Genomic DNA, 13,284 nt, shown 5'->3' with positions numbered 1-13,284 from the left:
TTCCAACATGGAATGTGTTGTTACATAATAGTGCTAAAAACTGCCTGAAGACTTATTGAGCAAAGCTTTAAGCAGCTATCAAGACCCTACCTACAAAAAAATTTCAGAAGTATTTCATTGGCTGTTTGCAAAATGGAAGATCCTGTCTAGTTGAAATTTACTTTAAGCCACAGTAATAGTGCAAAAGCTAAGAGCAGGAGCAGAACTGTACCAAGAAATGCTCTGATAGAGACAATATTTTACAATAAATCCAACTTACCTCCATCCCTAGTAGTTTAAGAGCTTTTGGCTGAATATTAAAAATAGAAAAGAAAATCAGTGAGATGGGAGAGAAAATTCAAAGACCAAACATACCGAGTAAAAACACATTTTCATTTACAAGTGTACAGTATTTATTATTAAACTTACTATTCTAAATAATTGTACCAATAATACTACAATTAATTAATCTCCCTCTTAATTGTATTTGCAGAAAGGCAATAGGTTAGAAAATATTTTCCATCCTTCACTCAAGTGAAATATTTTGATTCAGATGGAAGAGTTACATGGATCATTGAACAATATACTGCTTTGAGAATTAAAATCACCACATGGTCACAAAAGCTCAAAAAAAATACTGCTTCTAAGCACACACAGGATAAAGATACCCATAAAAAACAGTAAAAAATATAATAGATCTTCAAACCTCTCACAGTTTCCCATTAAAAAAAAAATCCCTCTGTTCTATGGTTAAATCTCTGGTTTACATTTTACGTAAAAGGTTTATTTTGTTCCATCAGATAGTACTACACTATATATGTACTATATATTGGCGACAGAATACTTGGGCTTTGAGTGGCCTTCTGACCATTTGTGGGGCTAGTTTCCTAGTGTGGGGCTTTCTGTAATTAGGCTGGGAAGCTTCACTTGACCTTCAAAGCTGAACCAAACAAATAAACAAGCTAATGAAGAAAATTATTCTATTTGCTTAGAACAGACTTTTTAACAAAGCAAGGGCCATGTTTGATATTCTCGGGATTGATACATGACTATGAAATGCTTTACTGAGGTTGCAGTGGCTTCCATAGGATAAGATTTATGTTCAGAGCAGTTCTTTACAGGATTTACTGTTAACAGGTTCATAGCTCTTCTGTATTCAGACTAAACTCTCTGCCTTACCCAAGTTGAGGCTACTGTTGGTTATAACTAGTAAATAATAGGTCTGGTTTGACCTATTTTTACAGTTTACAGTTATACGAGAGCTACAGCTTCAAGTAGGAATAAGTAAATATGCAAACACCACAGTTAGAAATGCTTGGACTGTAAACTACTGAAATAGGAGGAAATTCACCTCCAGATCAATGTATTTACCACCTTTTGGGTCCTCCTATTCTTCAACATAGATGTTTTACAGGTTCCTTATATAACTTCACTACCAGAGTGCCAACTTCGGTCTTGCAGAATTTCTTTAGAATTTAACATGTAGTGTTTCACAAAGACAGAGGAACAGAGTATTACTTATTTTTTGCCATCAGCATGATGGCCACATCTAGAATGAACTTATTCTTACCCTCTTTGGTCCAAATAAGTTATTATAAAGAGTCCGAAAACTTTTTCGAGTATAGTTGCAGCGATAAGCTCCACCCATGAGATATTCAAGTACAAGACCAATATCTATTAGGCTGATATGATAATCTGGTGGAAGATTTCCCTACCAAAAATTAAAAAAAAAAAAAGCAAAATAAGGATTTAGGATAAGAAAACATAACATACATTAAATTGCCTGGCTAGACATATCATGTCATGTTTAAATTGGCACATGGGTATTATTTACAGTCAGGGGTTTCAGTCTCTGAATATTTGAATAAAATTAATGATAACTGATTCACATAATGAAAAATTTTGGGGGCCAGATTTTTTTTGTTTGTTAGTTGTTGGCAGTATTTATAGTTGAGGGCAAATTTTCATTTGATTTACTCATACAACTTGTCAGTGCCCATACAAGCCTGAGTTGTTTGCAAGTGTTATACTGACGAAATTAAATAACTTTGTACCGATTATCATTAATCCAGTATAAAAGCATGACTTAATTCTATGGTGAATCTCAGGCATACTTTACATTTTATGGAAACTTATATTTCATCATAATATTATCTACAGAGTTAAGACTAGAATGCAGAACATGATTTAGATTAACGTGCAGCCCAGAATCAAAGAACAAGGCAGACTATAATTTCCACTGTTACACTTAAAAACTGGATAATGGTATTGACTCTGTTAGAACCATGAGCTGAAAACTGTGCTTCATTGTTCAAGCTACATCCTACAACAATAACTGATTCTACAGCACCACTAAGCAGTTGCTATGATGAAACAACTATATCCTAAGCAAACACATCACCTCCATGTTAACCCAACCGAATCCCCGAGACTGCCGCTGAATGAGTGAGCCATGAAAATGTAAAGAGACAGACAGAAAGCAGAATGCAGAAGAGCATTAGTAACACTCAAAAAGACAAACGCTGAATGAGAAAAGTGTTAAACTATGAAGCAGATCAATATGAATTATACATTAACCCAGCACTGCGTAATTCCCACATCTAAAGCTCCTGGGAATACATGGGAGTTTTCCTTGCCAAAAGGAATACAGACTAATTTCATGTAGCTGAATTTTACTGAATAAAAGCTCCAAAACCTCAAAGAGAGCAAACACCAAATCTTACAATGATCCTATTCACATATAATGAATGAATTTACATGTAATGGAAGGAAATGAGTAACAAATTTAGGACTTGCAGCACTGAGAAACAGAACAGATTTTCTCCCAGGTAAAAGTAGGATTGATGGGAGAAAAGTAACTAAAAAGCACACAAGGAAACAAAAGGGAACAAATTCTGTGCTTGTGAGCAGGCCTCTCCTTCCACTCCCCCTCTGTAATGCTGCATTAGGAGCTTCTTGTAGAGATGAAACTGTATCAACCTAAATCTCAAATGATATATTACACTGCTAGGAGCTTAACTTTCCTCTCCTTAGTTTTTAATTACTAGCAGTGCAGTATAGCCATACTTGATTTAAACTGACATCACTGTTTGTTACAAGAAGTAATTTAACCTTCCTTTTCTTAACAGCTACCATCTAATTTTCAAACATCTGCTTTCCCCCATGCTATGCTTGCTTTTACTGTTGACTCACATGGTTAATGTAATCATGCAAATGTAATGCTGCTGTTAAGCTTACCTTTTTCACATCTCTGACTAGCAAATGCAGTGTATTTGGTGGACCCAATCTCTGAAACAAAAATCATTCATGGTCCATTAGAGCTTCAATTCTTCAGATTTTTTGCACACACAAATGTAATTAATGATTTGGCACTGTAAGCAGAACTCTAAGCAACCATGTGCCATCACACTCTGCAGGGGTGAAAAGAAGGAACTGGGCTACAAGGACAAACACAATTCTATCAAGAGCTGTGTAATTCCTTTCTCATAATCCTTTATGTGGTGATCCAAGTCACAGCAGTTTGTGGTACTGTTTGAACTTGTACTTGCTGCAGGAGCCATAAAGGGACTGGAGGACTAGACTGAAGTTGTATGTTGTATGAATGCTGTCCTAGACTACCTGCCATTTAAATGATGGGAAGAAAAACAGTCTTGAAATAGGTATGTCCCCAATGAATTTGCTGTGGGTTGGGCCAGGGAGAATTTGAAGAGAAAAGCATGATGTTCTATAGGTTTGGGAAAAACATTTTGCTTTGCTGGGCCAAAAGGAAAAATGATACTGATTTCTGCAATGCGCTAAGAATAAAAGTTGCTATGTAAGTACTCTGTCAAATCTACAGGCTTATTTCAATAACACTAAAGTATACATACATGAAACGTAATTGAGATTAACAGTAAATGACCACTACTGGCTAGTATTAAATTTTTACTATCGACATCAGTTCTTAAGTGTTCTCAATGTGCATTTTAAATACATCACTATATTTACATAACAAATTGCAATAGCTCTGAAAGCTGCTGTAGGCTTATTAACTAGGAATGTGTATATGTAAGGAAACAACAGGACACTATATGTAATAGCAATGGCTCCCTTTACCGCTATCCAACATCCACATATGGTCAGGGCTCAGAGCTTTTTGGAAAAACAAACATATCTCAGAAGAAGAAGAAGAAAAAGGGCACCCCTGTTAAATACAGTAGCAAAGATATCACATGGCATTTTATTATTTCTGCTCACTCACAGTGTTATAAAGTTCTTCCAGTCGAGGAATAGTGAGGAAGTGCTGCATGTTCACTCCATTCTCAATAAGTAGTTTCACAAAATCCACTCGGTCCAGAACCAGTGCATCCAGCATAGCCTGCTCCAGGGAATTCACCTGAATTGCAGAATGGAGAATGTGAGACTACATGAGCACAGAAGAGTTGGTTGGCCAACAACCACAAACATTTTCATCACTTCGGATATTCCAAAGTTCCCAAATATGTTGATTAATCTGTAAGTGAAAATGAATTCAGAAAATGACATTTTACCCATGTGCAAGTCAATACAGATGGCAGTTTTCCGACAAGGTCTTGGGCGAGAGGAGAGCAGTGAAAGAAACCTTTAGCAATACAACTGTAGCTTTCAATCATTTTGTTTAGTATTTTTAACTAAACCAGGCATACCATGCCTGACACATTACGTGAAAAAGATATTTACCTGCTCAACATAATAGGAACAAGTTAAAATTTAAGAAAAATGCACTGTATATGTTTAAGAACAGGTTGACATCATTTAGCCTGATAACTCGCATATGTATCATCCACTCAAACTGCTGCCTCACAGAGAAAAGGCAACATATAATGCCAAAAGACTCAAATCACTTGGGAAGGAGCACTTCCTCTCCCTTCACCAACTTAGCTTTGCCTTTGGAAAATGCTGGTCAGGAAGCCTAATGGATCTTCTCTTAATATGGTCCAAGGGGTTAGAACCCAGTGGGAGAGGGGAAAACCCCTTGAGCAGCAATCCTCTTGACACATGATCTTTAATCCAGACAAGAGAACAACCTAACCTATTGCAACTGGAAAATGAAGCACTTTTAGAAATGGAGATTTTTAAACTGCCTTCACTGGATAAAATAACATGTACAAGGAAGGATGAAGATGTTCACAGGTGTTCTTATTTCCTTCGGACAAATGCAGGAAGGAGATGCAGCAGATAAGCACTGACTTATACTGTTGGGGTATGGCTGCATGTGGTGCACACAGGATGAGAGAGGGATTCCTGGCTCAAAGACTGAACAGCATCCCTGCAGAATGTACTGCTGATGTTTTGAGGATGTGCAAGTGAGCATTCTGTAGAATGAAAATGTGTATTTTCCTTCTCTCTTTGTCCCCCAGGATGAAAAAAATTGAATTCTTGAACAGTTTTAATACAAATACTTTCATCTCACCCAGTTCAGGAGTTCAAGCTTTCTTGGGTCTGTTTCTTCTTCTACTTCTTCTTTTCTTTTTCCTCCCTTTTTCTTCCCTTTTCCTTTCCCTCTGGCTACTTTTGGCTGAGCTGCTGGAGATTTCTTTTCCTTCTCAGCAGCTTGAGCTGTAAGGCTTCCTAAAGGCTGTATTTAATAATACATTAGAAGTATTAGAAATCTAATTGATCATACAGTGACTATTTCATTGAATACATTCCTATTGAAGTAGCTCCCCAGTCACCACTTCTCACATGCAGTTAACTAAACCCGATAATTTCCTTAAGTATAAGGACCTTTTTGCATAGCCACAGCTTTACACTTTTTTTAAAGCTGTTATGTCTAATGTAGTCAATAACACTGAAAGTCAAAGTAGTGAAGTAGGTAGACTGTGGAGGATTTCTCACAAAATAAAATCAGAGAGGACTGGGAAGAGACACTATTCAATTTTGTAACACTTCAGTTTCTTTGCTCTCAGTGAAAGCAACAGTTGCCAAAATAAATAGCAACAAGCAGGATAAGGAGCTGTACCGAAAGAGCTCAACAAGAATGTTGCATGATGACAAATAGCATCCATACTGCAGAGGCAGAAAGGAGAGGAGAGCCACTAACTCGTTCATTTACATTCTGCAGATAATATTTCTGTTATACCTCTTCAGACACATTTACTCTTTGCAACGTCCTTCCCCTTTCCAACCAGGCAGGCACACGTGCAAATAACTTGACACTACTTGTCTGTGATTCGGAAGCTTTATTTGCTCCAGCTAATGCTTAGGTTATATAATCTCCACGAACGTGTAAACTGGATTACAAGTATCTGTCCTCTGCACAGAGAGCTACAGAACCAAGACTTTAACAAGGCTTGTTTTCTGTGGTTTTGTTAATCTTAAAAAAATCTTCTCTGCCTAGCTGCCATGAATCCATTTGTAAGCCTGGACAAAATTGCAATTGCCAACTTGCAGCACAGGCTAGTCTGAAAGCAATGTTCACGAATTTGAAATGACAGTGAATTGCAGTTGGCTGATACCATTTCCACAAATTGTTGCAGAGTATCAGTGTGAAATACATGAAAGCGGTAATAGGCTTCAGTTGCTAGGTGGTAACTCTGAATCTAACCACAATAATATGGAGATTGGAAAATTCCATCCAAATAGATGTTTTATAGTAATAATACTTCATCATCTTTAGGATGATTAAATCCTCTCTGTATAAGCATTTTAATGAATTGACTACTGAAACATCGCATTACTGTAAGTGAAGGAATAAAACAGCATATTCAGCAACATTTGTTTAAATTTAATTATACAGGCTTCCAAATGAAATAAATCTCACCATTATCTATAGTGTGCATGTGAATAATGCTTCTTTGAGTGTCATTTTATTGCATAGTTTCAGAAAAGACAACTAATTAAAAAGAAAAATAAATTCTGGCACTTCATTCTTACTGTCTCTTTTAGGCTAGTCTCCTGACACTTTACAGTAATTCAACACCAGATGGTTCACGCAGTAAGGCAAAAAGCATCAATAGAGTGAGATATGAAAGTGGCTTAAATAGAGGATCTTAATTACACAGATGAACAAAGGCACTGTAGTGTTTCACCACTGACTTCAACTTGTGCAGCATCAAACTCCCAATAATTTGAGAAAGAAAATCCAATTTCAGGACCTAAAGCTTTACCGAAGATCAGCTTTTTACTTCATTTGGCACAGGTCTGCCTGTCAGAGGCCTGTTTTCTGCAACAGTTTCTTCTGGTCATCAGGATTTTGCTCCATTAATCCAAATAGAGATTTTCACAGCTGTTAACGAAGTGAGCAACACAATTCCTTCTAAGCAACTCTGTGAATTTCCTTGCCACATACTTTAATAGGTAGCTAGGGACCTTGTCAACTGCTAGCACATGTCAATGACACCGACAGTCAGAAGTCTAGGTAATGCTAGTGCATCACACAAGTTCACTGGGGGTGACCAGGACTGTTATCATCCAACCGTATGTAAGGCCATGGATTGTTTCCAGTAAATGCTATTTTTTTTTCACTTTCAAATCCCACAAGGAATCTTAAATAAGGTTGGTTTTTTACTTGTCATGAAATTGCTTTTATTTCACAGAGTATAAATTATTGCTAAATATTTGCAAATGGCTGTATAAGGAAATTTCAAACCAAATAGGTTATTCTTAATTAATGAGATACCCTACATCAGTTCAGCATAAAACAGAATTCAGCACCGTTTCTCCTGCCTACAAAATCCAAGGTGTGAATATTCCATTACTTGTTTTAAATTGTTAACAAACAATATGACTAGGAAAACTCTGTCTTACTGGCCAGTGGTGTCCAAAGACAAAGATTTGGCTGCGTGCAATGTCTACACGATTCCAGGCCAAAGCCAAGCTAAGCTGGTCTGGAGCGGATACATTGGTACCTACAGAGAAACGCACAGATGTTTAGTATTTCGTGTGCATGATGAAACAAGATTGGACAACATTCTGTAATTCACTTCTCCAAGAACTAGAAAACAGCAAGCCTGACTCCCTATCATATGACTATTAGAATAATTCTACCACAAAGCAGTGGATTCATCAAATCAATTTATAGCATTTTTCATTTATCCCCATAATCCTAATTTCAAATTGATTAACTAGATTCTCTCCCTTTTTTCCTTAAAGCTCCCATACTGACTTTATATTCTGATGCTAAAGATAGACATTTAACTGTTCTAAAAGACTCCTCCTCTCAGCTCCTCTGGCTGATGAATTTTGCCCTAAGGTTTAAAGAACACAATCTGAGATCTGGAAAATCCAGATAATCTTTTAATGTTCCCACGTTTTTTTCTAACTTTATTAATATATGCTACAACTGCAATAAAATGTGTTGAAATATCAGTAGTATAGTTGTTGCAGCATTCCCATCCCAGACCTTCAGGTGAGGAAAGCCACACAAAACTTTCAATCTAAATTCAACCTAATCTGAACCTTAAACCAAGTATGTTTAGGTTACTTGTTAGAATCCAAGCAAATAAATCAAAGACTTAAACATAAAGAGTGACCTCAGACAGTGTACAGGACTGTCTTCTTGGGATCAGTTTGTGCATCCTTCCTAATTGCTTGCAAAACCCACCTTTGAGGAGAGCAGTTAAGATAGACATCTCAATGTCCTGTTGCCCTTCAGACCCCATGCGGAACACGGTAATCTAAGGGATAACATAAAATCAAGCACTCAAAATTACAACACGTGAAAGAGAGAGACTAAACATTTGGATAGAAAAAAGACTAGAATGGTGGAGCTTTATTATTTTCTAAGACCTGAGATTTTTCAAAAAGTACAGTTCCACTAAATTTTTCTTTGAAATTTAATTTTCACAAAAGCATTTAATTAAATTATTTCAATAAAGTTATCCTAAAATATCCCTGCATTGGTAAATGTGACAAACTTGATGAAATTCTTCATCAAACCCATGAGTTTTGAAAAGTAGTGACAAAACTGTCATGCCAAACTGATTGTTTTGTGACAGTTTTACTACTTTCCAGTAGTAATGGAAATGTCAGCTTGGAAATGAAAATGCTCGTTACGCGAGATAACTATCATAGCATTAATTTCATTGATGATAACACTCAAATATTTTTTAGTTGCAGGATATGTTACATATTGACAACCAAAAAAGCAGAAACAACTAATAAAGAAAGGTAATTATTTCTAGTCACATTTGCTTAGTTGAGTCCATAACAATTCACTGATTTTAAAAACAGTAATTTGTATAAAGCTTAGCCATTGAACTACATATTATAAGATTAATAATTCAAAAGCAGAATAACCTAATATTCTATGTTAATTAAGTTAATACTGAATGCAGACAAGAAATAACAAATTCTTCATTTTCCAAAAGCAACTCTTCACAGCAGATGCTAGCGTTAAGTACTGGGAATAGCAATTTTCTCAAAAGTTAGAATAGGTTTTGCATGAACACAAAGATATATGACATTAGCAGAGAGAAGAACTAAAGGAAAAATTTTATTAATTAACAAGAAAGCAGACAAAATTATCAACAAATGCAAACCATAAGCCTGCTTAGGCTGCACAGTCAGTGTCTGAATTTTACTGAGTAGAGCAGGCCTTCTCTGATGCGCATTTTAAATTCAAAGCAGTTTGACTAAGGCAGCTGTGGGCTCTCTTTTCTCAATAAATTCTTCTAGGAAGGCTGACTCTCTTACTGTCAGCTCATCATAGTCATGCTTATTACCAACTTGACTTCTGATGAAGGCGTATGTATGGAACTAATCTTGGCACCGTACAAATGTAGATATATCAACAGGACATTTATGTTACCTAGACAATCTAAAGACTTCACATTTGGAGCCCTTAAGTAAGATTTTATACAATCAACTGGGCATGCTAGTAATACTTCTGGATGCGTAAGAAAAAAGCACATATGGGTGTCTATTTGATTGCAGTACGGAGCTGCGTTACTAGAAAATACAGCATTTGTCATATTCTGTTCCAAGTGGCATTTGCAGCTGGATTAATCCTTAGATAGTTTAGTTCTGGGAAAGGTATTTAAATATATGTTGCTAAAAATCATTCAAAATTGCATAATCTGGCTTTTATGAACTCAAAAACCATCCGGTATCAAAAATCTGATCAAAAATCAAGGAACAGAGATAAACCTTCTCTTCTTGCAGAAATCCCTCCCACACTAAAGGGAATTCAGCATCAAATGTAATGAATCTTGAAGAGAAAAGCATTGGAGAGAATGGAGGAAGAAGGGAAGCACAATTAGGAGAAGAGAATTCTATGATATCATAGAGGAGGTGGAAAACTACTTGTTGGCATTTAAGTATTTAGGTGTTATCTTGAAATGTATAGATATGTAAGCAAGCACTTCCTTGGCAGCTGAGATCAGCATTATAAAGAAAAGTCAGAGGCATGAGGCAATGCCCAGCATAACCTCTGGAAAAAGGCCAGCTTTTTGGAGAGTGTGGAGAATATGAAACTGGTAGAAAGTCTGCAAACAACCTGGTGATTGCTTGACACAGATTCCCACCCCAATCCTATGTCACTTCAATTGTCATAGGACATCTTCCTGAAAGGCATTGAGTCACTGATCATGTTTTTTCACGTGTTCCTTGACTCAGTCAAAATCCTCTAACTTCACTGAATCTTTTGCATGAGCTTTTACTTTAAGAAATAATTTTACTTAACATTTGAAAAATTTCAAAACCAAGTGTTCAACTTTCCAAGGCAGGAGAAAGAAAAAATAGCAAACATCATTAAACTTCTTCATAACATAAACTTCCTTTATGTACCAAATTCTTTGCTAGTCACCTTTCTACTCATGTGAGACTTAAAGAGTGTTGAAAAGTAAAACAGGACATCTCAGAGAATCAGAGTTCATTCAGAGGATATGACGAACTAGATTTCTGGAGGGTTTTTGTGCTCCCCTTTGCTCTTTGACTGGAATATCAGGGATAATTCTAATCTGACAAAAGTGACCGCCTCATCTCCACTGTTTACTCTAATTGCTGAAGAGTAATGTAAAAATAATGCCTTGATTGGTACTTTAGAGTATTGGGAGCAACTTGTATAAAAACAGGACTAGCACAAAGCTTGATGTAAGATTTGAGGAAGTTTTTTATGCATTGTGGTGAGTTCATCTCTGTATCCTATTACTCTCTAAGTGGGGTCAAGTGGTATCTTTCCTGTGTTAGCCCTTCACTCACTGATAAAATAAAGTCAATATGAAAGCACACAGAAGAAAAAGATGGAACCAGAAGGGTCGCTGTGCATGGTAGTGACACCTCTAGCAAAAAATGGTGGGACTGTTCATGTTCTGTGATCTCTGTGTGTAAATCAGGTCAAATTTTAGACAATTTGATTCAGATTTACTTGCACAAAAGCCATTACTTAAGAATCAATGGCACTTATATAATAAGTAACATACAGGGGCTGCTCCCCTTTTTCACAACAATGTGCCTGACCTCATGCTCGAACTAAATCACTCCACCAATTCTGAAGTAAATATGTCAGGATTTAGGCTTAGATAACTAAAATTTACATTGTATTCATTTTCTTTGCTCCAAATCTGAGGCTGGAAATGCAAACGCTGGCAGCTACTACATGCAGTATTGCCATGGCAAGTAACAAGCAAATACTCCAGGGAAAAGACCTTTTTCCCCGCTTCATCATACTTTTCTGGGTGTCAGAGCAGGATTTATTATTTCTCACTGAACAACTGAGCAATTACTTCTAGAAATCAAAAGAACACTCCCTACTGAAAAGAGTAAGAACTGTAAGGATTGCTAAATTCAGTTTATTGTTTATTTAAAGTTTTAAGAAAAAAGTTTCACGTCATCTATTGGAGACATTATTAAACTTGGGAAGATCAGAGTTTAGAGTATCTTCAAGCTGACCAAAGACAGGGAGTGTGGAAGGAAAACACGCTTTGTTTTAAGGGAGCATGAAACACCATTTTTCTAAGAACTTAGAAAAAATTCCCTCTTCTCTGAGCCTCATGAGAAAAGTTTCATCTGTCATTCAAACAGTTTCTTTACAGCTGCTCCTGTTATAGGTGTCACTTCCTTAGTGATACAATTAGGCATCCTGAAGAATGAAACTGCCCCACATTTCATGCTTAAATTCAATAGCAGTTTGGTTATCTGATTCACTACACATAGTCTGAGGTGAAGGCTGTGGTAGTTATCTCATATCTCACAGAAATACGCAACTTCAGCAAAAAAAGGGTAAAAATATCAGCCATACCAGTTCCAGTTGTAATTAAAAAAAAATCCATCAGGCTGTTCACCTGCTATTAAAACAGCAGCTTAGCATTTGTATAATAGAATGAAATGGAATTATATCAGGACTCAAGGGAAAGGTCATATTTACAAAAATTCACTAAGACAACTGGTCAAAGGAAAACACTCAAAGATTCATTTTGCCTGCAAAGTCACAGGTGCAGTGAACACAATTTCAAGACACTGTTTACAGATGACAGATGTGAATATTAAAGATTTGCTTTCCCTGAGCACACTTTTCTCTGCAGCTGGGATATGGCAGACAGGCAGGAACCTGACTGAGTGGTACAGTACATAGAACAGGCCTGCAACAAGCCAGGATCAAGCAAGGCTGGGATCTTCAAGAACACTTCATGTTTCAATTTCTTTGAAAGACCTGAATAGCTCATTTTACTTTAATGAAAGGTTGTTAAAAAGTAACTATATCAGACTATGAAAACTGTGCTGATGCACTCCGAATGCTTATTGTTCCTAGGAATCCTTTCTTCAATTATCTTTCCTCTACTTTCTGCAGTTGATCCTGGTTTTAGTGCATTTGTCTCAGTGTCTTAGTCTGCCTTGCAGAAGTCCATGAAAAAAAGACTCCTATCAACTTACACAGGAAAAGAATCTGAAAATGGTTTCAGAGGCTTTCCAGAAGACAAAATCACTTTCTTGGCCTATGCTTATGAATGAATGATTGTGTACATTTATATAGCTATATGGAGAGGAAAAAAAAAAAAGGTTTAACTGTAACCCTGGCAGAATGGCATTTGAAAGTACTCTATGAAATTTGGTCACAGAAATTATCTTTGTGAATTATTTTTAGGACACTTACAAGTTCTTTTTTCTTCATGCACTCCATAAGAATAATGAACAGCTGATGAGCTTGATTCTTGTTGTAGTTAAAGGTTTTCTGGATGGTAACTACAAGCTGGTCCCTAAGGGATTCGCTTATTATCCTAAATGAAAAATGAGACATAAAAGAAGACATTGCCAGAATTAACATATATTCAGAAGGCCTGCTGTTTGAGAAACAATTTTTCACCCACCAGTGCAAAGACTTCACTTTGAAAATAAATGAAAACACAC

At 36.5% G+C, this 13,284-nt stretch overlaps 1 protein-coding gene across 10 annotated transcripts in view; it reads right to left on the bottom strand.

Moving 5' to 3' along the window:
• Window positions 1–13,284, bottom strand: part of TRPM1 (transient receptor potential cation channel subfamily M member 1) — a 110,179-nt gene that overhangs the window by 25,909 nt on the left and 70,986 nt on the right. For 6 of the 10 annotated variants that reach the window (XM_074880300.1, XM_074880291.1, XM_074880293.1 and 3 more), the window contains 9 exons: window positions 13,031–13,154; window positions 8,543–8,615; window positions 7,747–7,847; window positions 5,411–5,575; window positions 4,220–4,354; window positions 3,217–3,267; window positions 2,381–2,416; window positions 1,550–1,690; window positions 260–289 (listed from right to left, as the gene is read on the bottom strand). In XM_074880300.1, coding sequence (XP_074736401.1) covers window positions 260–289; window positions 1,550–1,690; window positions 2,381–2,416; window positions 3,217–3,267; window positions 4,220–4,354; window positions 5,411–5,575; window positions 7,747–7,847; window positions 8,543–8,615; window positions 13,031–13,154 — 856 coding nt within the window. The remainder of the gene's footprint in view (window positions 1–259; window positions 290–1,549; window positions 1,691–2,380; window positions 2,417–3,216; window positions 3,268–4,219; window positions 4,355–5,410; window positions 5,576–7,746; window positions 7,848–8,542; window positions 8,616–13,030; window positions 13,155–13,284) is intronic. The other 4 variants (XM_074880295.1, XM_074880298.1, XM_074880297.1 and 1 more) reach the window with 1 other exon arrangement.

Source organism: Strix uralensis, chromosome 11, assembly GCF_047716275.1.
Source record: "Strix uralensis isolate ZFMK-TIS-50842 chromosome 11, bStrUra1, whole genome shotgun sequence".
NCBI classification, from domain to species: Eukaryota; Metazoa; Chordata; class Aves; order Strigiformes; family Strigidae; genus Strix; species Strix uralensis.
The sequence above is the reverse complement of the archived record's forward strand: the minus strand, read 5'-3'. Positions and strand labels throughout refer to the sequence as shown.